Source organism: Vollenhovia emeryi, unplaced genomic scaffold (assembly GCF_000949405.1).
Source record: "Vollenhovia emeryi isolate VEMERY1.0 unplaced genomic scaffold, V.emery_V1.0 DF939140.1, whole genome shotgun sequence".
Lineage (NCBI taxonomy): Eukaryota > Metazoa > Arthropoda > Insecta > Hymenoptera > Formicidae > Vollenhovia > Vollenhovia emeryi.
The window spans coordinates 2,377,549-2,404,413 of record NW_011967226.1 but is presented as its reverse complement, the minus strand read 5'-3'; the positions used below and the strand labels follow the sequence as shown (position 1 = coordinate 2,404,413).

Sequence of the window (26,865 nt, the reverse complement as noted above, 5' to 3'; positions counted from 1 at the left end):
TAGCGTGTACCGCGGAGGGGAAAGAGAATGGAACGATGTGAGGGCAGGCGGATTGCACGAAGTAAACAGGCCGTGAAATTACCTTTTAAATATTAGATTATGATTAAATGTGTACCTACCTCCGAGGCACTAGAGATGTTCAGCGCCACCCTATGCGCAGTTCATAAAGCCGATGGGGGTGGTTTATGGCGGATGAGACTCGAACCACCCCTCTTCAGGCTATATCAAGATATCAATCAGCTCTTGGCATCAGATAAGATTGGTTGCTCAGGAAGTGAGTGCTTTTCAAAAGCTGGATGAGGTTCCTCGTGTTTTAGCGGACTATCTGTACGCGGAGATTTTTATAAATAAACTGTCCACAAACACAATAATAATAGTACAAAAGTCCTTTCTTTCACACAGAATTGCAAATCAGCAACTCGAAAAATTCACGAAGTAAACGTACGAAGTAACATGACGCGAAAATAATCTTTATAATAAATGTTTTCAAACGTTCTTCTTTATTATAAAGACCGTATGTTTCCACGTTTATTGAGAAGGTATTGTGTCTTATTTATATGCAACACTAAAACAAATGATCGATAAAAAATGACGCAGCAAATGACTATAAAAAGTGTAAATATAATGATCGTGAGTGTTGCTTTTAAAGAATCCCCTAGTAGATAGATAGATAGATAGAAAATGTAATGATTTAAATTAATTTATTTAATATAATACACAGGTTTACTTCAAATTTGATATTTTTACTTAAATAGAATAAGTATTTACTTCAGTAAAAAAAATAATTTGAAGTAAATCTATTTACTTGCTTCTAAACAATGTTTCGTCAGTGTAGGGGCTCGATTAATTTAGCAAATTCGCTTATATTTCCGGCACTATCAATGACATTTATCACTCGCGCATTATTTCGGTAGTTATCACGATGTGCGAAAAATTCTCCTGTCCAACCTGAAACTTCTTACGTCGCTCATAAACAACCGCACGAGAGCAACAGAGACGTCCCAGTGTCGGTCAATAAACCTTCCTGTCACGGCTGCGCTCGATACTGCCATATATACGCGTAAGCTATAACAATGTTCGGCTTTGTTAGTACCTAATTGGACGTCGTTAGCGCGGACCGGGCCATAAACGTTCGTAGTGACACCTTCGGCGATAAATTTCCCTGTACTTCTCCGTTAAAGAAATTAAAGACCCAACACCAACACGTGGACGCACCAGTACTCAGGCCGTAAAGGCCGATCGTGACGAGCAGGTGTTTGTATCCGGTCTCTCGTGACCGGTGGCCAACGTTCCGTTCCGCATCCATCCGCCCGCGTGCGCATACGATATGCATATATATGCATAAAAAGAACGTGTAATGCCCAGTGGGTATTGTACGCCCCCGCCGCAGCTCGCAATTCGTCGAAAACTTTCCGGCGGCGTAAGCATATGCATTGCTCACTTAACAAGATTGATATAACGAGATATATGCGCGCGCGCGAGAGAGCGTCCGACCGTGCGTGTGCATCCGCAATTACGCGCGACAGAGAGGATACGTAACAGATAATTAATGCAAACGAAGGGTCGCCTCGGGAAATTTCGGCCCGGAATCTACCGGAAAGGTGCGAAGTGGAATGCGGCAGCTTGGAAAAATATTCACGAAATCGACGTGTTTCCGCAGGAGCCGCGCAACGTAAAGTAGATTATTTGTGCGTCCTAATAACATCCCGAGATAATTCAAAGATTACTTGGACTTGGACATTTATGACGTCCGGCTTGAACTATATTGGTTTTCCTATTTTATATTGATTTATAAAAACAAAACAATATAAATGGTAGTAGCGAATTTCTTATTATCTCATTAACACCTTTATCACTTGTCGTGTCGCCGTACCTGTGCGCGCGAAATCTCAGGCCTGTCATTTGTGAAATGTAATCGCTTGTTGTTTAAAAGCTATTATAGCCTCGACATTTTTGTATTAGAATTTTTGTCTTGAAAGTTTCTAGAGAATTTATGATTAAAAGAGGATATCCGGTGGTTTTAGTACGCCCTGTATAAAATTTAAAGGTGTAAGAATATAATCGTTATATATAATCTTACGGTAATCATAGAATTATAAGGCAAATGAAAATATTTTAAAGAGATTGTCGATAACGAAACTTAACGATCGTTACTCTATACTGTTTTCCAGTATCTCCTATGATAACTGGAAACTCTTGTCTGCATAATATAAGGCGTACGATAGCGTTGCATTGGCCGGCAAGTAGCTGCCGCCAACTAAATTCGCATCTTGCCATTCCGTTTAAGGGCAACCAAGAAGTTCGAAATCTCCGGGGAGAGTTTGCCGACTAAAACCAACCCCTACCGGTTGCTCGAGGGGTTGCACCACAATACAAGCAATAACACGTACCGACCTTCGTTCTCCACTTCCTATCCCCCTCACCCTGCAATCTCACTGTCGCCCCGTGCACGCACCCTCCCTCTCTTACCTTAATCGATGAAGGATGATTTGGTCTTAAATAAACTTTTCACCTCCGCCGACATAGACCGCATCCCCTTCTTCGACCCTCCGCTATTTGTCACATAAATTGTCGAGTGGTCACTTTGATTATAGACTACCCTGCGTAATCCGGCTCTTCTTGGATTCCCCTCTTGAGATAACAACTATATGCGATGTGTTTATAGAAAAGGGGGCTACAATTTTTCGGTTCTGTCCGCCATGAGATATGAAAAGGAGAGAAGAAATTCAGTCTTTAATCTTAAAAACAAACGTACAATCTTAAGATAGAGTAAAGTTCTTGACTCGGACCAAACAGTTGTTGGTACGAGAGTGAAATATGCCTATATGTCGCGAAAGAAATTACAATGCTTACTCGAGAGATCACGAGGCACGCCTTTGCGTGAATCTCGAGGTTACAAGGACTCCTGGAACGGACAAAAGATCGAGGGAGGTGGAGTTGCAACGCGAGGCGAGACGGTATTATCCCGTCGAGATGAACGGAAACGTTGGATACGGAGTGTACACCGACATCCGGCCACGTGTCTCCTCCGAGACGGGCCAATGGAGGCTGCGATGCCGCGGGAAGGACCAACCTGGCGCGAGGACTCAAGAAAAGGTACGTAGTCTTGGCGGCACGCGCCACGGCGACTGGGAATTATTCAAATGGAATTCACAAAGCGAGCCAGCTGCCTTCGCCTCGACTGAGATCCGAGTACTGGGGGGGAAACGACCAAGGAGGCCATACGCTGTACATGAGGCTTTTTTATGTCGCTCGTCAGTTCGTCCCCGCCCTCTATTTGCCCGACAATTTGACACCGATTTACAGCTCCGTCCGAGTCAAATCGCGGGCATGCCGGAAATAATACGGCCGTAGACGCTGAAATTCGATGCGATTCGCAGAAAATCAGTTATACCTAATTTCACTGGTCGACCGGACTTCTGCAAACACCGATTTAATTTCTATAATATTAATTGCGAATACGATAATAAAAAGGGTTGATTATTTACTCTACTAATTCCCTGCGTCGTTTAATTATTTACTGGCGACAATGAGTCTTTAGTCTTGTAAATAAAAAACTCTCACAATGACATCCTCTTATTACAACTCGATAGTTTGTAAAACGTGTATACATAAATAGACGGCACTGCATCACATTGCAGTGAATTTTTATTTTCATGGAATAAAAGAGCCTTCAATAACTTGTGTAACCATTAATGTGTGTGAACTCTTTTTCTACACTAATTCTATTGATAAATTCACTTGTTTACGTTTTAATATTTTAATTTTTACTAGATTTAATTGTTTCTTTTATTTGGTCGGAGCTACTTTCGGGAATTTAAATATAAAAACGCGCTTTACGATACGGAAAGAATCTCTATATTCAAAACTAAATCGTATATGTCGATACGCAGAAATATAACGTGCTACGAATATTTTACTGTCTCATTTTCGTATTTGCTATGCGAATTACTTAAAATTCTATTTTATTCGTGTTATCAAAACAAATTAAATTGTTATCGACGAAAGTTATGGAAATGTGTCTTTTGTGGCCAATTTAGGGCCAGTTTCACAAACATCGGTTAACTGTTAACCAGAGTTCAGTTAACTCCCTATCTTTTTCTATCTTATTATCTAAGAAGAGACAGAGTATCAATTAACCTTCGGTTAGCAGTTAACCGACGTTTGTGAAACTCGCCCTTAATGTATAAAGGGTTTTACCGATATCAGATATATTGTATATACGAATATGTAAGGCTATGAAATTGTATTAATTTAATTTTAATACTCTTTCACTGACATCTTGAACCACGCGAAACAAAAGTGTCAATGAGATAAAGACCCCTTGGTAAAAATTCGTTGGTAACTTGCAATTTTGCATTAGATGTCACAATTTATTCGACAGTTCCCTCTATGGTGTATTTCGGTTCCAATCATTTCTGCAGAATTTCTTCGGTGTTCCAACCGACGGCGTAGCCCGAGGGGTTAAATTGTGACATTTAACGTGTAATATCCTATATAATCTTGTATGAAAAGCGCCGTGCAGTGGTTTGCGATAGAATAAAGCCGCTGTGGTAGTAAGGGTGGTTTCTCAGGGGCGGTTAGAAGGACGGTTAAAGGCATTGAGCCGTCCGAGCCACTCGCGAGAGTTCCAAGCTTCTGAGACCGACGGCAGAAACCCCCGGGGGTTGGGGGTGGCAGATGGCAGCCATCGGACCAGTTCTTTCTGGCACTTTGCCCCGCCAGTTTCACCCGATACTTACTTTAGAAAAGAGTAAGAGATTAAGTGCCCGGGGACGTCGGAGTGTCATTGCGGCGATGATTAACGTCTCTTCGTTAAAGAACGTTTCCGAAATGACCGGAATCTTTAAAAGAATGTTCTAAGAAAGGCGCAGGTCCGTGATGCAAGCTTGTTTATATAATTTTTTACTCTGTATCACTAATTGTAAGTGATTCCTTTTCTTCAAAAAATAAGATATTTATATCACGTAAAAATAAATAATTTGTCATATACATACATACGTATACATATATATGTTTAATAATTTATCACATGTATAGGTGTGTGCGTATACAATAATTATTTAATAGACATAATATTTATTCTTTCTGAAAATTCTTTAAATATTATGCTGGTAGGCTGTGAAAGAAACATAAAGCTTTCGTTATTTTTACTTACGTGCTACGCGAGATGCTATTCTATTTTATTGAAATTGTTTCGTGCTACCACGATTACGCACTATCAAGTTTGATGGCGGAAACTCGGCGTGGATGTGAATGGTCGCACGCAAATATCGTCACGCAAATATCGACTATTGCTTCCTTATCAGATATCAGTTATCAGTTATGCGCTTGATTTGGGGTGCGTGCAGCCTATTACGTCGGCGATCCATTGATAAGCACGTCAAATCCGCCAGTAACACACTCCTCGGCAACTAAGCCGTGCTATTGAGGGTCCCCACCGACTATCCAAATCGATCATCGAACACCTTCCAAGATTGAAGTATCCTCGATTCAACCTGTCTTCTGTCGAGTTCCGACCACTCGCCCTTTCTTCGTTCGCCCATCACGAAATAAAGGATTACGAGCTTTGCCTTGAGCTCTTGCGCCTTATTAAACCGAACAATGAAAGACCACAGCAACATTTTCGATTCCTATAGCAGTAAATTTATCAGTTATATGAATAGAGGAAAGTCTCCTATTATGAGATAGGATCCTAATATGCGATAGCGGGATTTTTAGTTAAATTGAGTTAAATCTGTTTAGTGGAAAATTCATCGTTAGATCGCATAATCGTTGCGGAAAAAGATTTGTGATTGAATTTGAGCGTCGGAAACCTGCTATCTCCTATTAGAAATCTATCTCATAATAGAGGACTTTCCTCTATTAGTAGCAAAGCATGTGGAAGATAACAGAAATAAAAGACAAAGATTTTAAACATTTAGCATATTAATAATACACTATGAAAAGATTATAACAATGTGACTTAAGAATCGAGAGAGAGAGAGAGAGAGGGGGGAGGGGCAGGGGGGAGGGGCAGGGGGGAGGAGTGGGAGGGAGAATCATTATTTGTGTTTCAAATTGTGTGGAGGAAAGTAATTTAAGAGTGATTCCACATATATTTTAAAATATACTTTGTGGCTGCGGATTGCATTAATCACAATTATCTGCAACACATCACAATGGAACCAGGTTTAAGTTGACCTGAAAGTGCTTGTTACACCGTTAGTGAAGACACTTTATAATAACAGCATATTTTTTCTACGTTGATTCGTGGAAAGTAATCGCCAATCGAACTTGCCTATATACATTCGACAATTGGGAGCGCCGTTCGTTTGTCTTAATGTCAGATCGGACGTTCTCTCCTGATCTGTACCGATGGCAATAGGCACGCGCCACTCAAGGAGTCCCCTATTCATCTTATCGTGATTCCCGAAGACGTGTATAAGTATATCATACGAGGCAAATGGCACGCGAGACTTCCGGCACCGGTCCCCGGCTCACCTTTGCAACGACGTCTCCCGTACTCGGAGTATCGGGTTTATGGTTTATTCTTCCTCCGGAGAATCGAGATCGCGATTGAATGGCGAGAGCGGAAGTAGCGTACGCCCCCATGCATTTGTATACGAGCATGTCGCGCCACGTAAAACCCCTTTTTGTCGTTCATTGTCTCGTACGACTTGGCGAAGATGGCTGGAAACGCGAGCAGAAGAATGTTCCTCGAGGAACAATGCGCGAACAATGTGCGAATGCACGCGATTCTAATAGGAAGGAAAAAAATCAAATTTTGTACGGAGTATAATCTTTAGGCAATGACAAGTCGTGTAAGTACTTTGGATTCAAATTGAAATGTCCAAGTGCCGAAGCAACGTCTCAAAGTAATACTTGGGGGAATCTCGCGTATTCCGCGTAATAAATTGTTGTTCCAACCTCAGCCGTGTCGTTTCATTCGTGATAAGTACAGAAATTCCCAATTCCGATCTCGTTTACGGATCCCTTGGCGAAAACGTGACGAAAGCGGGCACGTAGGGTAATCTGAATGGGCCATGAAATGACAATGGCGAGGCAATTGTTTCCCTGACTTTTATCCTACTCATTATTCGGGGCGACTATTATGATCGCCCGAGCGACCGATCGTCATTATGGAGGTCGATGATCTCGAGTTACCAAGCCATTGTCGACAAAGAACACGCACGACGCCGAAAATACGAAGCGGTCGCAGCGTGAACGCGTAGTGCGACTCGACGTGGTGCGGCGCGACGGTGATCAGCACGTGCGTATATCTTCCCGCTTATTGTTAAACGATTCGAGTTCTCTCGTTCAAATTTACGCAGCCTCGTCCGAGTGCACGAGGTAGATTATAATTTAATCAGTCGCTCCGATGTCCGCAGTTATGTTACATTTAATTGGTGGAGTCTGCCAAAAACTCAATATAACATTCAGTCACGTATACGTGATTGTACATAAAAATTTACGTCAATTTAATTTTGGTGGCGAGTGTGGCGCGAAGAAATGTGCGCTGCTTGGTAAATAAATGAACGAAAGGGTCCGAGTTCAAATCCACGGGCACCGCTGGTTTTTTACGGAATCACCCGAAGGAAAGTGGCAACCACCGAGAATATCCTGCCACACGTACCCCTGTAGAGGTAGAGGGCCCACCAGATTGGAGGTTTCCCTCGGCAAGGTTAGCAGTCTACCGAAGATGAAGACCAAATGCTCAAAATACCAGAACGAACTGGATTAAGCAGGCTTTTAAGCCTAACACGCGAGGAAGAAGACGAAGAATTTATATGTCGGATGTCGAGATTATTTAGGGCGTTAATGTTCATCAATCAAGCGCGTAGATGAACGAAATTATGTACGATGCCTTGTGTGAAAACAATAACGTTAATTGAATTGAATTATTTGAGTCGTCATTTGAATGCAACTACAATGCGCGTGCTATGACATAGCTCTTTTATTGCCGGCACGAATTACTCGTTGCGAATTCAACTTTTCGCGGAACAGAAACGAGCTTACGGCACATTTATGAAGGCAACCGCTCATAGAGGACTCAAGTTGGAAAAGGAAGGACGAGAAGAAAGAGCCAGTGATAACGAGGTGCCTCCGGTGCTCCAACGGGGGCTGCTACAGTCGTCGGGTGGGAGAGAATGCTAACCCCCCGTAGACTGCGCAGCTGTGAACCCCCCGCCAACTCCGCCTCGTCTCAACGACGACATGTCGAACACCAGTGAATTCCAAACGCACATATCGAGCCCAGCGGGACCCGTTGCCATTTTGCAAAGCCGCTCGCATTCATCCGAGCATGCACGTGGGCACCGATTTCTTTTCGAGCCTTTGCTCATACGTGCGGCTCGAGCAATTCGTGCACGCGGCTGGAACTTTGCTCCTAGATGGTCATCTGCGTCGATATGTGGAAGCTTTCTGCTCACGTTTGTTTTTATTTATAATTATAAAGATATCACAATAATTCCTACAGTTGTATTACGAGTCCTCTTACTATTTTTCCCGTAATGAAATCTATTTTCGCACACTTTAATATTTTGTTCGGTCAAAAAATTTTATACGGCAAGGTGTTGTATATGCAACATGAATCAGATATTTTAACAATATCTGAATACTCTTTACGCAGATATCTTCCAAATATCTCTTTAACGTATGGGATAGAGAATCCGTTCAGACTAAAAAATTCTATAATTTCTATAATTTACTAAACAAAATAATATGTTAAATAAGATTTTTAAATATATATATTTTTAAATATCTTTTATTACATAAAATAATATGCTTTTTATTATATATATATTATATTTTGGTATTTATCTGAAAGTTTAATCAAGGGGATTTATTTATCTTTTAGATCAATAGAATGTGTCTATTAATTTAAAAAGTGCATAAAATTGTTAAATAAATTTATTTCAATTAATAGTGAAAGAACGATAAAAGCGGAGATTGAAATATGCTATACCTACAACTGCGTGTAATTTATAAAATAATTGTACACACACACACACACACACGCACACGCACATCGTGTATGACATTTTATATGTTATACATATGTATAATATTATGTTATTATTATGTTATTACCACGTGCCTCAGTGGTCAAATCGGTGAGACGTCTGCCTAGAGAGAGGGAGCTCCAGGTTCAAACCCTCCCATACAGCACGCATGTCTAGAAGACATCTTTGGGACGTCTTTAAGTCGTCTTTTAAACATACCCTTGGAAACATTTACTTTAAATGAAAATAAAGTTTTTAAAAGTAATCTTTCAAACCTAACGGTTTACTTAAAGAAGTTAAAAGTTTACTTAAGAAATTTTAGAGTAATTTTTTAGATAACCAAGCCTGTCGAAGTTTCCGCTAGTGGACCGCGCGGCATAACACTTTCTGATAAGAAGAAAACCGCACGCAGCATTATAAATTAAATCATACACTTTTCACAACTCTTAAAGTTTTCTTTTAAATTCTTAAAGTATGTTTTAAGTTTCCCTTAAATAAAAGTTTTAAGTGTCCAAATTTACTTTTCATATCTCTTTTTTTTAAGTAAAATTTTAAGATTTTCTAAGGTAAACTTTTCCAAGGGTACGTATCTAAAGGACGACTTCAAGACGTCTTAAATATATCTTTTAGGCATAACATATGTGTGTGTGACAAGTGTTAGTATAAATAATATTACGAGATTTATTGCGAAAAATATTACCTCAGCCAGGGGTTGAAAAATTATTTAAACACTAACACCCTGTCACGGCTCTTAGTCCTCTTTTTGTCGAATTTACGTTCAACACATCCGAGCTTTATGCATTTATTTATTGTTATGTTAACTCCCCAGATAACATGCATGTCTAAAAGACATCTTTAAGACGTCTTTAACACGTCTTTTAGACATCTTTTAGACATACACGTCTAAAAGATATCTTAAAGACAACTTGAAGAAGTCTTGAAGATGTCTTTTAGACAAACATGTTATCTGGGTCGATGAGGAACAATTCGTGCATTCATGAGACATCAAATAATTAATTTTTTAAACATCGCTAAACGAATAAGAATTCGAATATTTTAAGAATAACCGGCAAACAAATTCTTCAATAATTAAGTTCTGTTATATTTTTTAAGGTAGCAAATTATACTAGCTCTGTAAGTCGCGCGTTCTCGATTCCACTGGTCGGATGTCAAAGTCCAACTTGGTAAATCTACCGGGAACTTTCTTAAAATTAAGCAATTCCCCCGAATGATTCGGGAGAGACTGCCGAGACGCAATGTAAACGGCATATAACCGAACGACTTAATCCGGAATACCGTTGGAATATACCAATCCCCTGATTCGTCGACTCGCAATTTATTCCTCCGTACCCCTCGCCATCGCACTGCCGCTCTCCAATTAACTTTAAATCACCCTCCTCCGCGGACCCTCCTCATAACGTGAAACTTCGAAATTCAGTCCCAGTTCGTCTCGATTTACGCAAGGACGTTGTGTACTATGATGTCCTCGCGCGTTAATATGTTTTCGAAAGTTTTGCCAAAAGTCTATTTCTTTTGCTTATGCCATGCATTTTGTGTAAACTACAATGTTCAACAAATCTTTAAAACAATTCGACATTTCATTTTTCATTTACTCTATGCCTATTCTAAAAACAATTTTTCTAACGGGGATAACATCGATAATTAAACGATACGTATTTAATATACTTAACAAATTTATACATTTTTTTATGCATATCTGTCTTATGCGTTTTGCTAATTATCGAAATATTTGTGTGTACAGTTAAAGCCTACGAGATATGTGCATATATAGTGGCATTTACACTTGCGGTTTCTTAAACCGCGCGTAAAATGCGGATAAACGATCAGGTTGACTAATTTCGAAGCGGCTTATGTGACACGCTCATCAACTGAACGGAATACGAAGGGCAGTTTGTGGCCGAGTTATGGGACAGAGGACAAATCAAGGGGGCGTGCATTGTACCTCCTGTCATCTTCAGCCCAAGCCGTCGTTGCCCCAAATGCTAATTATATGTCAACCGTTCACGTGCCATATCGCGTAAGGTTGACTGGCAGAGATGAAACAATGAGAAAGGACTTGCTAATGGGCCTGATTTGAAGCGAAAGCAAATTTCTAATCTTTCTCAAGAAATACTTTCCTTCCGACCACAATTTTCATGATATTAATTTATGATATAATGCGATTCTACGTGTGTCTTTAAAAAACGACACGTTACGAAACTTTCTCGACATTGGTCCTAATTATTTTAATAAAAGTAATAAACCGTATGTAGTAATGAATAAAAATAAGTCGCAAACTTATAGTCGACCAAACTGGCAAGAGATTGATTTATTGAAAGAAACTACAACGTTTACCCAATTACAGGTCCTTATCAATAAAGGCCTGTGTCTACGATGCTAGAACTTGGTCCAAGTTCTAGTTCCGAGAAATGTGTGGCCAATCAACTTGCAGTTTTTAAAGCTCGGAAACTTGAACCAAGTTTCTAACATCGTCAACATAGGCCTTAATACACTTATGTTCTAAAAGACATCGTGAGTTAATGAGTCTGTGCCCGCAAATTCATAATCGAGATGAATTCACAGTCGCCTGTAATTGGGTCGAAACGTTGTAGTTTCTTTCAATAAATTAATCTCTTACCAGTTTGGTCGACTACAAATTCGCGACTTAAAAGTAATAATAAAGTGTCACGTATATGTACATATATGCAAACATATATTCTTCTTTTATCTCGCAAAGGCTGTCTTCGAAAAAAAACATATTTAAATAGGACAAAGTAAATTTTGATCCAAATAACCGTTCAACGAGAACTGCGCAAGAACGAGAATAATTATTTCCCGTAATTTTTTGGACGCTGAATATGATCCTGTATATAAAAAATAAAACAATAGAGTTAATTACATTTCTGAGGGTTAAAGTGAATTGAAAGATAAAATAACAGTAATTAGTGTTTTAAAATGGGGTCACATAAAAATGGTCAAACAAGAAACTTCACGGCGCATCTTATTTTCTTATCGCCACTTAACGATGAAGAGCGATAGGCGTCTGTGTCCATGAGCAGGTAGACTTATAAGACCGCGGTGATTGATGCAGCTTATACACGCGAAATCGCTATCCGCCTACTTTCACCCTCTTATTCCAGGATGTTCATACGAGGGATTCATTGATTCAAATCGCAGCGCTTACAATGTTTAGGGTCAACTATTTTAATACAAGATATGTGTCATTGTCGTTCGCCCCATTTGAAAACACTGCGGAAACATTGTCAGTTGTGATGAATTTTTTATTCCAAAGCACATTAATAAAGTTTTTGTGCTGGAAACTTTCTTAAAATTATATCATAAATTATATGAAAATACACAAATCATTTTTAATTTTAAAATATAATCGAATGTTAGAATATTTCAAAATTTTTAGTTTGTAAAAATTTGAATCTGTTTTATTATTTGCTATTAGTTTTGTACTGAATGATATTATTTAACACTTTACATCTTAAAACATAAGGTAAAGAAAGACAGGATCATACTATATACATATACAAATAGAATAAATAATATAATAATGAGAGCGATAAAAGGAAAAGACAATTGGCGATTCTCAGATAGTCGCATTTACAAATCAGGGATTACAAACTTAAAAAGTATCTTATGATAACAGAAACCGTGAAACGACGCTCAGTTGGAACTAATCTTTTAATTGTTTCCTTGATTATGATAGAAAGTAAACAATGTCAGGAGAACAAAATCTTAATGATCGAAAGGGGTCGCAGGATAGAGAAAAGTAATTACCAGACCGGCAACAAGATGAGTAAATTTGCAAAGCCATTTCAAGTTTCTTCGAGTCCTTTCAACTTTCTTTAAGTTTGAAGCTATTCGTTCGTCATCGTTAATAGTTTACTGGAGGTGATTGGATTCTTCGACGCGGAAGAGGAGGGGGGGAGGTCGTTTGTAACCATATCGGTAAACTTTGTACATTTAGCGCCTGCGATTTAATCTCTATCTTTAGATAGATCGCTCGCGAAGGGGTTGCCGCATTATTGAGCAAGCGGCTCTTAGCTCTGCGTAGTCCGTGCGTCTTTTATACGACTTTCATCAAAATTTATTTACAATACACCTTTCAAGTATTCATTTCTCGATGTCAAATTTACGCACAGTTATGTTTATTTTCCGTAGATTACTGTAAAATATCTGATTTAGGAAAGAGAGAAGTGATACCTGCATGACCTTTTAATTTTTTGTTGCAGTGCTACTTATACAGTGGCCGACAAAGTCGTGACTCGACAAACGTCATTCAACATTTCTTGCCGTTTACAAGTAATCTTTTTAAATGCCAAAAAATGTGTAAAATAACGTACGTCAAGTCATACGTTGTGATTTTAAACGGAAAGAAGCGCATAAGAAGTGCTTACAAGCGTATAAAATGTACTGTAACTAATACTAGAAAGATTTATTGTTTAAAAATTGTTTACTGTATAGAAGCAGTGAACTTTCTAAACAATTTTAAAAAAATAGAAATGAACACAATGATTAGGGGAGCGCCCAATAATTTTGTCAATGTCTGTATATTCACGCGTGCGAGCGTACTCACACTTGCCTGGACTTTATTTGAAACTGATTTTTCTATTCCGATTGTGCATATATCGAACGTTCTTCATGTAACACAAAAGCACAACTATGAATACAATGGAATATTGTTATACTTTTATTCGATTGTAATATTTTTAGCCGCAGCATCATTTTGACATTTATGCTTTCAATCTTGTTTAAGCCCTCTAGCTGTGGTCGGCATTTTTTTTATCACGCGTTTCCCCGCATTTTAATATTTGTAACAGCTTTAATAAAATAAAAAAAAAAGAGTACACGTCGAATCTGATTCTTTACTTTTCAAGTTTAATCTTGTATAGAGAGAGGATTATTCGCGGAAGTACACCAAGCTCCAAGAAAGGAGCAAACAGTAGCACTGATGATCGCATGGGATGTATCGTCGATTGGGTCGAGTGGCATTAAGAAAACAAAATGGTCTCTGGCTGTGTGTCGGCCATGCTTTGGCTGGGATTGATTTAAATTGGTAGAATTACTGGGTGCCGCGGGTCTCGGTAGCGGGGAACGATACTGATTGCCACGGCCGCTCGTTAAGTACTGTAACAATACTAACCCCCACCACGATGCAGTTTGCACCCCCCCCCCTCTGCTTCTTGCACCCTCGTGCGACCGACGATAGCCTCCACCAATCTGTTTTCGTTTATCCCCACCGTCGGCAACCATTTATTCTGCCTCTGTCGACCGAAGTGAAACGAGAAGAGGTTGGCGCGAAAGAGAGATGGATCGACGCGATACCGAAGAGAAGGATGAAGGTATAGGTTCAGCTAGCGTGCGAACAGACTACGGAGGGAGAAAAAGCGCGAAGGAAGAGGCAGGAGATAGAGCAAAGATGGAGGGAGAAGCGTGAGAATGGGAGGAAGGATGTACGAAACAGAATGAAGATAGTAGAGGGAGAAGCGTGTGAGTGTCAAGAGTGTGAGAAGGGAACCAAGGATGGTGTTGGAGATGAGTGACGAAGGAGGCGGCCAGCGCGGAAGAAAGATGGATGAGAAGAAAGAATGAGAGTGCACGGGAGAAGGAAAGAATTACACGGAATGGAATGTACAGGTGAGAAAGATAAGCTGAAGGAGGAAAAAAACAAAGTGCACGACAAGTGCAAACTGAATAAAAATATAGTAAGGTTGAAGAAAGACAGTAGGGGATAGAAGAGACGTGAGGGCGACAAGTATAGGAAAGAAAGCGCGTTGAAGAAAGGACAAGGAGCAGTATGAAAGAAAGAATGTCAACAGAATAACAAAAAATAAATAGAAGGATTAAATTAGGAAAGTGATAGCGAAAAGAAACACAATGAAAGAAAAGAATAGCTGGAAAAAAGAAAAAGAGGAGAGAAGGAGGAAAAGGGGGAGAAGCAGAAGAAGACAGTATGCGAAGTATATTCTAGAGATGAGAGAAAAAAATATCAATATTTTATGAAGATAGGTATGAAAAATATATAAAAATATATGAAATTCTGAGTCGTATAAAGTTATTTAAGGAATGTAACCAAATATTGATTAATACAAATTACTATTAAGGTATCTATGAAAATCAAGTCCAATTGCAACTAAACGTTTGTCATATTTTGGTAAAAGTTTGAAATAAAAACACAGCGGTACGAAAGAAGGAGCGAAACGCAGAAAAGTGCGACGAGGACGATGTATAATAAGTGGCGCGAGAAACGACGGCTGCTTGCCTTGGAAGGGCTTGGAAAGGAAACCTTCGTGGTACGTAATCGCGTTCTTTTGTCGGTGGTGCACTTTAGTCGACAGTTGCGCCCTTCCATGGCGTTGCGACGCGCCGCGCTGTCTACGTTGACGTTGTCGGTGCTTTTCTATAGGCCACAGAGGCGGGTTTCGAGGCGAGTCGCGTGACAAGGCCATTTTCCCTGTTAAAATCTCGCTTCTCACACCGGGCGTAGCTTTTCCTACCAGGGTGTCTCGATTATTAGGGCTGTCTTCGATCGAGGGGCAATGCAGAGGTGCCCGACGATAGGCGGAGCTTGCGAAAGCCTATTGCGCCTGTTCTATCCACGTAAGAGAATTTCCAATAAGAATCTCTTCTTTCATCCTTGCTCTTTTAAGCTTTTTTGAAAACTTCCAGCAGGGCATAAATAAAGAGAAAATTATATGGCATATTTCTAAACGATAGAAGAAGAACATTTATGAATAATTTCGATAAATTGTTAATTTCGAAACAGGTTTGGAATCTAAGTGCTCTTTGTTGAACGTTTTTAATATATTTCAAAGAATTTTCTTAGATAGTTTCGGCTTGAGAAAGACTTGATAAGTTTAAGCCTTTATAATTTTAGTTAATATACAGTTTTAAAAGTGGCATTTTTGTTATAATACACGTAATCTATATATGCTTTAAGCGTGTATACATATAGGGTAATTCACCAATTTGGGGTCAGGTCTTTAAACAAACGTTTATAGTGTTTACACGAGAACAACATTAGAAAACACCCTAATAACGGTTGGAAACATTTCTCGCAAAATTTTCAATCTAATCACCAATTATCGCTCAAAATTTACTAAAATATTTGATAGAATTAAAACAAGTTGCACTATTCGTTGATAAAGTTATTCAATCTACGGAAATAAACAATAAAAATATCACTATTTTTCCGTAGAAAGACAAATCATAGAATTATATGAGTAGACAAATGCAACGCTGTTGTTTAGCATATAACTTTAAGCAAGAAGGAACATAAGAATTTTAGAACAAAATAATAAAAATATTATAAATATATATTTATTACAAATATTTAATGAAAGCTTTGGAAAAACTTTATAAAGATAAATATTAACTTTCATTTCGTTATGTAAAAAAGGATTTAAAAAAAGATAAAATAAATAATTATACATTAATATTAAAATTCTCTTAGTATTATTAACATTGAAATAATACAGCAAGGATCCGATTAATGTTAATTTTCACAAAGATGTCTGTATGAATATAATGAAAATATGTCAGTATAAATTTCTTTTCCAACGGAAACAAAATGTTAAAGTTTAATAATTGTGTCCGACTACGCAAGCCTTGTTTCAGCCAGACCGATCCTATCGTAAATCTTGAATCAAGACCCGGCGACCGCCGTGCGATCTAGTCGCGAGTATTTTATGGGAACGTCAACGAGGTCCCATCCAATTCCAGCCGTCATTCCAAGTCCAAACATAACGCCATTCCATGGAGCAAACATTTCTACTTTTCAACGTGCAAACCTTCCGCAATACCTCCGGGGAAGCTTGCACTTCTAGTGTGCTGACCATTTCGCGTCTCATTCAGTTCTGCCATTCATTCCCCCCCTCCTGCGTTGCATATGCTTAATCATTGGTTTGGATGTGCACAATTGTCATGCATAAATGTATGTTTAAATTGCATATAATATATTTTAAGAACAATGTAAAAACACTTTTTGTAATATTGTCAAATTTTGTTAAATTAGTTTTATCTTACCAGCAGTTATTTAAAAATACACTAAACACATATCAATTATACATATACGTTACAAGTAGATTGATTATACAAATAAATTGAGAATAAATGTGAACAAATACAGGGTGTACTAAAACCACCGGATATCCTTTTAATCGCAGATTCCTTAGAAAATTTCAAGAGGAAAATTCTAATAAAAAAATGTCGAGGCTATAATAGTTTTTAAATAATAAGCGATTATATTTCACAAATGGCAGGTCTGAGATTTCGTGCGCTCAGGCACGGCGACACGACGAGTGATAAAAGTGTTCCTATGTGTTTCGCGAGCGAGTGAGAACCAAAGTCACTGTTTAACGGGACAGAAAATATTTGGGAAGACGTTGATCCGGTTATTTTGAAAACTTGAGGATAAAGAGAGGCAGGAGACTAGATTGAATCTAACTGAAAATTCCAAGTTCACTCAGAATATCGGAGATCGACTAGATCGAAGGATATCAGTCTGATCAAGACGCTCATCATAGTGAACCCCTCCCTTTTATTAATAAGACGTTACACAAAGTTAACGAAAGAAATGGTTAAAGATAACAAGAGGAACAATTAATTCGAGAATGAATCGTTAAGTCTGTTGTGAAAGTTATCACTATGCTGAAAAGGGCGATATTCGTAGGAACACCTTTATCACTTGTCGTGTCGCCGTACCTGTGCGCGCGAAATCTCAGGCCTGTCATTTGTGAAATGTAACCGCTTATTATTTAAAAACTATTATAGCCTCGACATTTTTGTATTAGAATTTTTGTCTTGAAAGTTTCTAAAGAATATATGATTAAAAGGATATCCGGTGGTTTTAGTACACCCTGTACATCTGTAACTTACAGTACTTTACCGTACTTGACATAGCTTGACTTTGTCATGAAAGAAAAAATGTAACAGATAAAACAATGATAGAACACTGCGGTTTATAAAATTACTTTCTTAAAACGTCATAGAAGTGATAAATTGATTAGTTTTATTAAGAAAAGGGTACGTGTAAACAAGAAGTGTAGAACGATCAAATATTGGAAACATTTTAAAAAATGCAGAGAAAATTATATTTTTTTGTTCAAGTAGCAACGTTCATTTTTCTCTACAAATAGCTATTGTTATATTCAATTACGCGGTAGCGTACAGTATAGGTACAATATATGTGTATAACAATGTCGGAACTGCAAAGGGAGTGTTGCCAGTAACGACGACCCTCGAAGTCGTCAAATTGATCGCCATGATTTGGATACTCCCTTTCGAACGATTGACAAAGCCCTGTTCGAACACATTGAATGTGTTGTCAAAATGAAGACATTATTAGACCGTGTAATTGTTGTGCATAAATATTTGCGATTGAATTCGGGTGTTGAAAACCTGCTATCTCATATTAGAAGCCTATCTTACAATAGAGGACTTTCCTCTATATTTTTCGACGGACTCGTGCAAATTTTTTTCCCCGAGTGTTCCCCCCAAATCCTCTCACGCGATCCATTCTCGTTCGTGAAAATCCTGATATTACGCGAAACAGTACCTGACATTACCGTTAAACGATCAACATTTTTATTGCAGATCTACCATGCAACCATTTGCAACCGGAAGCGCAATGGCGACCGAGACACCAACGAGCCTGCCACCAGACAGGGTAACCTCCCCGACGCCCTGTCGAAATCTCACCTTTTCCATCGCAAAGATTATGGAACCGGACAAACGGCTGACCGAGCAGAACGCTAATCTAGTGCCCCCACCGCCGCCAGCAGTAGTACCAGTGACGACGACGACGACGATTCTTCAACAACCGCCGAACATCTCACCGTCGTACTCGGCGCATTTGAAATCGGCGTTCGAGAAGTACGTACCGACTTTGAGGCATCAAGATCTCCTCCAGCATTATCCCGTATTGTCCAAGTACTATCCACTATACTATCCGAATCCCTTGCTGAGAGCTTTCCCGGGTCCCCCGGCCTCGACCCCGTCGGTCACCCAGAGTTCGCCACCTCCCGCAACTATCCAGGAGGCCTCCTCGAGACTGAATCTGACCAGCATGTCGCCGGAAAACACGCGCGGTAAGAAGAGCCCGGCGCCGCGTAGCGAGCTCGGCACCACGAATAAGCAAAAGACCTTTACTTGCCCGGAGTGTGGCAAGGTGTTCAATGCGCATTACAATCTGACGAGACACATGCCAGTGCACACGGGCGCCCGACCGTTTGTCTGCAAGATTTGCGGTAAGGGCTTCCGCCAGGCGAGTACTCTTTGCCGACACAAGATCATCCACACGGCTGAAAAGCCGCACAAGTGCGTGACGTGCGGCAAGGCCTTCAATCGTAGTTCTACTCTCAATACTCATACGCGCATACATGCCAATTTCAAGCCGTTCGTCTGCGAGTACTGCGGCAAGGGCTTTCACCAGAAAGGTAACTACAAGAATCACAAACTCACACACAGCGGCGAGAAGGCGTACAAGTGCAACATCTGCAACAAGGCGTTTCATCAGATTTACAATCTGACCTTCCACATGCATACGCACAACGACAAGAAGCCGTTCTCCTGCAAGATCTGCGGTAAGGGCTTTTGCAGAAACTTTGACCTCAAGAAGCACATGCGGAAGCTGCACGACGCAGGTTCGCCGGTGCTCAACGGGTTAGATGCCTCGGGTCAGAGTCACAATCAACAATCGGGCTATTCGTCGGTGTACCACGGCCCGGAACACTCTATCGTCAGTCCATTTATACTTCCCCCGCCCGGATCCACCAGTTATCATTCTCTGAGTAAGATGTTGTGACAAAGCGAGAATATGCACTATCCCAGGAAGACTCAATATCCGCTCATTCTTGGCTCACCTTGCTACTCGACTGATATGAGTCAGTTGGCGCAAACTTCCAAGTGAGGAGTCAACAAGGCGCCCAAAGACTCGTTAGATTTCTTACTTGAAAAAAAAGAACATTTCCCAACTTACAGTTAGTCACGAAAACTGAGTCGAAAGATACATCGACGATGTGTCCTGCTGAAAATGTATAGAACCTTCGAAAGTAACCCGCAGATAAGATTTTTCAATGTGACAGATGTTTTAATACAACAAGAAACAATATCAACGACTTGTTCGATAAACTCCGACAGATGGTTGCTCACATTCTTATTACAATTGAAATTGGACTGAGATGAAAGTAACAAATGACTCGAAAATGAATTCGTCTTTTAAATTCTATTTTCCCATTTTTATATACAGCGGCTCACGAATCGAAGGTACCGCACGAGAATTCTCTATAATTAATTCATTTAAAAAAACCAACCTACATTTCATTAACAATATAACACGTAAACAGACAAGTATCTATGATTGTGCCATAGATCTTCGTTTATGAATTTTCAAAAGCAATTCGTAAAACTGATGTAATTTTGATTAGTTTCGTGAATCATTGTATGTCTCGAGAAATAAGTGTTTCTAATTTTTTTATTTTTGTAATGTAATCAACAAAGTTGATTAAAATTCTTTGAAATTATTACAGGAATATCCCATAGTAAATTGACTTTTCGTATTTCCGTACTGTCTCACTGTTAAAAAGTTCTTGATCAAATTTGCATTGACATCACAATTTTATCAGTTGATAGTCTGCTGTAAATAGAAATGTAATTGTTCAACTGGGATCGTATGTGTTGTAACATTCTGGGCGATACTTATGACCAACATGTAATTCTGTGGAATATTCGCAAAGCGTACTGGATATTATAAATAATTCGCAGCGAACGAAATCAACCATATCACGAAGATAAATCAATAGGACACAGATGCCCTATTAGTCTCTACGAATTGGGAAGGGTTTTAATGATCGATTATGAGCGTTGATGGTTGCATCAATGGATTCCTGCGGGCTAATGTAAATATTTGTAAATATTTGTATGTGCAAAGCAAATACGTTACGCGTTAACGGCGAACGGGGACGGGAGTTATTAGCAAAGTGATCTGTAATTAGGGTCGTCTCGACACAGAGACTGATAGAGAGCCATGGAAAATATGGAATCGTCCAAAAGGCTTATTAAAAATTCGTCCAGATTTCACGGAATCTTTGCCTTCGAGTTCCATTATGAATTCCTCTGTTGCAAAAATTTTAATTGGAAATAGATATGTGCATTTGTAAGAAGGAAATTGTCACAAATTTCGTGTTAGGTTCCAAAGTGACTCAATTTGATATTCAGTTTTACTCAACGCGTGTTGAAAAATACTTTTTAAAACTATGACATTTTGCCATATTCTGCTACTTTTGAATTATATTCCTTTTCCTTGGCATTTATGCAATTGTCAATTTTCGTAATGGAAATGTCATATAATACAATAATATCTTTGGTAATGCTAATAACATGACAGAACTTCGTATTTGCGATTTTACGTCAGAGCCTTCTGAATTTTATTTAACAAATTGTGTAATTGTCTCTATCTGGCAATTATTATTTTTACCTTATCAATAGTACATATTAAGGATTTTTCTTGAGACAAAATCGATACGCATAATCGAACACGAAGGAAGAAGGTTTTAAAAGAGATTTTTTGTATCATTAAATTAAGAATAAAGAGCTACGATGGAGCGTACGGAGCAACCTTATACATTGACCGCATATCTATCTACTTTTAGGCAAATGTATAAATCGGTGTGATAGTAGCTTTAAGTGAATCATAGATAGCAAATGAAATGTTGGTCATTATTATTACTATTGTAATTATTATAGCTAAATCATGATCACCGTGGCTGACGCAACTGCGATCATTAAAGGCTTTGCAATAGAATCAAGAATGTTTATAAAAAGATTATTATTATTGTAACTCGTATGACTATTTATGCATTTTTATTTACATCTCGTAACTGTAAAAAGGCTGCCTAAGATTATTTTTACTATCGCGCATAAAACAAATTTCGGGATGCCGCGTTCATTACAAAGCAACATTGATTTATTATAACAAGATATAATTTGCCTTATCGTATGTTAAAAATTTGTTTTAACGAAGCGAGTCACAACGGACTCTTGTCTGCATATGTATCGTGCGATCTAGATAAGCGGCAGGTAATTGCGGTGAAATTAATCAAGCGTAACTAAAAGTGAAAAGTTATGTATGTAGATAATTAGTAGAGTAGATGAAAATGCATATATATGTATGTGTCCTTGTTGTAAATATGAGTCAATCCGATGCAATAAATTCATCGATACCACTAAAGTACTGTTTGTTCCTCTCAGCCCTTCTCAAATCTTTCCTGGAGTTGGTCAAATTTATTGCTAATTAGCGTGTGCTAATTAGCGCGCAATTGAATTGGAAAGTGAAGAGCATCAGGTGTAACATTGAAAATTAATATTATCTTACACCGAAGAGCGATTAATTTTACTAACGCTCTTGAAATTTATTTTTTTTTAATGAAAATGAGACGACAAAACAAACAAGAGAGCGAATAAATGGTTTATGGCTCAATATTGCAAGACTGTTACTTCTTTTGCGTATTGTATAATGTATTCTGTAATGTACAGCTTACATAATGTACATATACTATACAATGTACACATATATAACCAAAAATTACTAAAAGATGTATTGATTGTAAGAATATCCGTTAATTATACAATTTTCTATGAATTTTATACGAAAATATTGCACTGAACGGTGGATTGTTGAAGCATATTTAGAAACATTTATATAGTATTGACAAAGCAATGAAATATTTTCTTTATTAAATGCAATTAAAATCTTTGTGCATTTGCATTCGGTAATGCTGCAAATTTAATAAAAGTCCAGCAATTGAGATCGTAATGTGTTTCTGGCATGAGTAAAGAGCGGAAGTATGAAGAGTTTAATAGAATTGTGTATCGATTACGCGGAAAAAAGGCTTAACCCCTTGCGTAATACACGTAACGAGGGTGTTATACATGCTAATCTTTCGGGCACATCATCCGGGCGATCCCTAATCTAGCTGTAGCGAGCGAAAATCGACCCTTAAGCACATCCTCTACGTCTACCTCGATGTCCCGGCTTCTGCAATCGCGGGAGAGGATTAACGATATCAGAAGCGAGTAGCCCGATCACCGGAGGACGCTGGAAAAGGAGAGACAAACAGAATGTCTACCATTAGAGATGATGTGTAGGGCAGGGAGTAGAATGGGGGGTGAGAAAAAGAGGGAAAGGGAGACGGCGTGATTTAGAACGAAACAGAGATTGAAAGTGCAGCCAAGAACGATAGCAGTTGCGTGAAAGAGTGGGAGGCACGTTGGAGATGGATGGCTAAGGGGGTGTGGAGTTTGAAGGGCGTCAAGGAGGGACAGAGAGAGGACAACGTGCTTCTCATCTGATGTTTGCGCGAGATACCGCGCCGGCCCTCTGATGTATCTGCAGAATCTGTCCTCCATCCATTAAATTCGAGCTCATCCGACTATCGGGGCCATTCTGTCTCTTATCAAATACCGTCGGTCGTTACGGGATCGGTGGTTCTATATAGGACGTCGTTCAGGCTACGTGTCAACGAGAAATACGGCGATGTTTGCGATGTAACACGGCTCGCCATTGAATACTTTCGTGGTCGATACGCAAACGCATCGTATCTCAATAATGTATCTAGATTCGATGGCACGCTGCATTGGACTAACCGCATTGATTCTGAGAGATTGTCAACAAAAGAACTAATTACCAAGATATGTAAAAAGTTAACGTTAAAATATTACCTGTAGAAACAAATCAGAACAATTCAATCACGTTCTATGATATCTCGGTAAAGGTAAGCAATGAGTCCGTCTAGCAGTGAAAGTTACTTTGCAACTGTTATAACATTCATGAATCTGATTGGCGTGGGTTATATTCAGCTCTTATATTCAGCCAAGATTATGAGCGTGCGCCAATCAGATTCACAATTTTTACAACAGTCGTAAAACCAGCTGTTTCTGCTAAACGCAGCCAATCTCTCACGAACATGTGCGTACAGCAAGTAAGACTCTATAAGTTTCTATAAAATATTTCCCTACAACGTATCTTCAAAATTATTGTTTTATTATCTGAATAAAAGTTGACTTTATATCGTTTAAACGCGTTTCGCTCGAAAATAGTTTACTTTTACGAGATAAAACAAGAGGACATTTTGCATCAAACGTAGATACTGAAGAGCTAAGGTTTTAGGTTTCATCTAAAAAGATAAATGTCTTATTTAAATTTACTATTTTATTTAAAAAGAAAAACATACCATGTTCAAAGTTTTGCTGATTAGAAGCTTAAAGAAATAGTCTGTCCTTGGCTCTTCAGTATCAAGAAATTTATTACGCTATTTCGAAGACTTTTTGTTTGATATAAAAGCAATAATTACAAATTATTAAAGCTACAAAGTGATATAAAAATTATTCGCGAAACACAATCTCAAATTTTAACTTTAGATAAGGACAGATATCTTGATGAAGATGCGTCGAAGACATAGAACAATTTTTTATTTAAACTTATGAGGTTATTTATAAAAAAAAGAAAGAAAATGCTCTACATGTCCACCCATAGACTTGTACAGGTAGACTGCGCATTCTGTGAGAGGATTGAAGATTAAAGTGAGAGTGCAATAGCCTGAGTGGGTGTGTCTCTGTCCAGTATGCGCGTTGGTGGGGGAAATAAGGAGGAGAGGAGAAGCGAACGTTTGTCGTCTTCTCCCCATTCTTAACAAAGAACGAGAGAGAAAGCATCACTCACGCAACATCTCTGTCCTTCAATCTAGTCTTCAGTGCGCCCGTAAGGACGCGCAGTCTACGTATACTCGTATAAGTCTATGATGTCCACCGGGACACCCTGTATACAGGAGCTTAAAAAATTAAAAGAAACCCCGGATCTATTCAATATATTTCAATATATTGAATATATATATATTTTTTTTATATTCTTGCTTCGGGTCTCCTCTGTGTAATGGCAGGAAATCTCGGCTTTTTCAGTATATAAAAGAGTCCCGATCGCGCAGTGCCATTTGTATACAAACAAGTACTTAGTGGCATTTAATAGGAATTATCCTCACTGGAGAGGCACAATTACGAGCGGATTATTAACACCTGGGACCGATGTCGTGCTGCTTCTTGAGTTGTCGGCTTCTTGCTTCCATTGCAAATCCCGTGAGCCACGAACTTATATGGATACGTCCTCCCTGCCGAAGGGCAAGAGCGCAAAGTAACCGCGCGTCGGTCGCCTTTTAAGTCGGCTTGCTCTACCGCGATTCCGGTTTTGGAATTTCGCCCCGTGAAGGAAGGAATTTGACGTACCGTGAAATCGCTAAAAATCGCCATTACAATGTTTGAGAACCACACGATCTTGAGACGTTCGCATCGCTATTAAAGAGAAATACCGCTTGCGAGGAAAATAAAATGCTCAATTTTCTTATTTATCGCGTATCAATAATTGTGCATTCAAATTATCAAAATATCTGTACCAGTAAATATTATCAGGCAATTCAATAATTTTTAGGTTAATCATTGACTTATTTTTAACTTAAAAAATATTTAAAAATTGTTCTCTATCAATTTATTACCGCAAGTTTAGTCTTGATCCAGATTGCAATTAAATCCGTAAATAAAATTAAACGAAACAATATGTACAGTTTCTTACATATACTACAGTAACAGGATTAAATTCCGCGTACAGTGTAGATCACAGAGCATGAAGACGAGATCAATGATTGTTATAATTTTCACAAACTCGTCATGGGTCTCCTCTACCATAAATATCATCTCGAGCGGAGTACGTCCGAAATGTATATCGAGCGAATTTTTGCGTATCAGCTCAGTCGAGCGAATATTAGCGCGAATCCCGCAGTGGAGCGGACGATCCTCGACGATCCGTGATACAATGACAATACGGAGGCCGCCATAATGCCAGGCATCCGTACTGACACGCCGTCGCCGGGGCAATGGAGGGATGAAGAGGGTAATGAAGAGGTGTCGAACCGTATCTCGTAAACCCCCCCATCGTCGAACCGAGCGAACCAAGGGTCTTGCTCGCATAATAACTTACAGTTCGCTCATCAGTTACGGGTTTTAACCAATTATAAGGATATTAACGGGGGTGGCTTGGTCGCGAATCAGCCCCCGGGGCTCGCATTTACGAGCGAGCCGATATCACGCCAGGGGGATTTAGAGCTTCCTGCTGCGATCATTTCGCATGCTACCGTCGCGTATGTTTGTTCCGTTTCAACTGCATTTCGATGATCGCTTCTATCGATACGCCGTTGCTCAATGAGAATACTCGAACGAGTTTATTTTACGATTAATAATCATTTAAACCTTCCGCGTATCATGTTCTTGTGCGAACACGTCTACGTCCGTGCGGGCAGGTTTGGTTAAACGTTACGACTAAATTTTTGGAAGGCTGGATTAATATCTTACAGCACAAAATGTGTGACTATAATTGTTACAGGCTTAAATTTCTCTTTCAAATGAGATTCCCTTTGCGTTTAAACAAAGATTCAATCTCTTAACTAAAAGGAGCGCGTTATCGAACATGCCAATCGATAAATTGCAAATGAACAACAAATTGAGATAATAATTATTTCATTTAAGCTCAGCCGGCATATTTTTCAGTGTAGTTTAACAATTTTTTAATGCCCTGTAGTAAAATTTACAATTGCTCGTATTTAACAAATATAAAATTAAACACTCTTGGTTTGTACTTTAATAGTTTTGCATTTTTGTTTCGTTTTTTTCTAAATTAATATAATTGTGTCCAATCGATTTGAAGGATTTTTATGTAAATATACGTTTCGCCATAATGTTTTCATAGTAATTACTATCGATTTTCTTGGCCGCAGCGTTGTGCGCCGTCGACACCTAATTAGGAAGTATCAGGTGTCACTGGGGCAACGCC

At 39.0% G+C, this 26,865-nt stretch overlaps 2 protein-coding genes across 6 annotated transcripts in view; one reads left to right on the top strand and one right to left on the bottom strand.

Annotated features, from left to right (window-relative positions):
• LOC105567201 (fez family zinc finger protein 2-like) overlaps positions 1-22,215 on the top strand; it is a 35,477-nt gene extending 13,262 nt beyond the window's left edge. The window contains exons 1-2 of one of the 4 annotated variants that reach the window (XM_012021863.1): positions 14,392-14,630; positions 18,588-22,215. In XM_012021863.1, coding sequence (XP_011877253.1) covers positions 14,569-14,630; positions 18,588-19,797 — 1,272 coding nt within the window. In that variant the 5' untranslated portion in view covers positions 14,392-14,568 and the 3' untranslated portion in view covers positions 19,798-22,215. Of the gene's footprint in view, positions 1-14,391; positions 14,631-15,269; positions 15,287-15,588; positions 15,594-18,587 lie in introns of those variants that run through there. The other 3 variants (XM_012021866.1, XM_012021865.1, XM_012021864.1) reach the window with 3 other exon arrangements.
• On the bottom strand, positions 25-1,468 carry LOC105567200. 2 transcript variants are annotated; one of them, XM_012021862.1, is made up of 3 exons: positions 1,216-1,468; positions 949-1,144; positions 25-325 (listed from the first exon to the last, which is right to left on the bottom strand). In XM_012021862.1, exons 1-3 carry the CDS (start codon positions 1,331-1,333, stop codon positions 322-324), a joined length of 318 nt encoding a protein of 105 aa, XP_011877252.1. In that variant the 5' UTR covers positions 1,334-1,468; the 3' UTR covers positions 25-321. The 2 variants fall into 2 exon arrangements, with proteins under 2 accessions (XP_011877252.1, XP_011877251.1); XM_012021861.1 differs by lacking the exon at positions 25-325 and having other exon boundaries at positions 879-1,144.
• Positions 22,216-26,865: the final 4,650 nt, after the last annotated feature.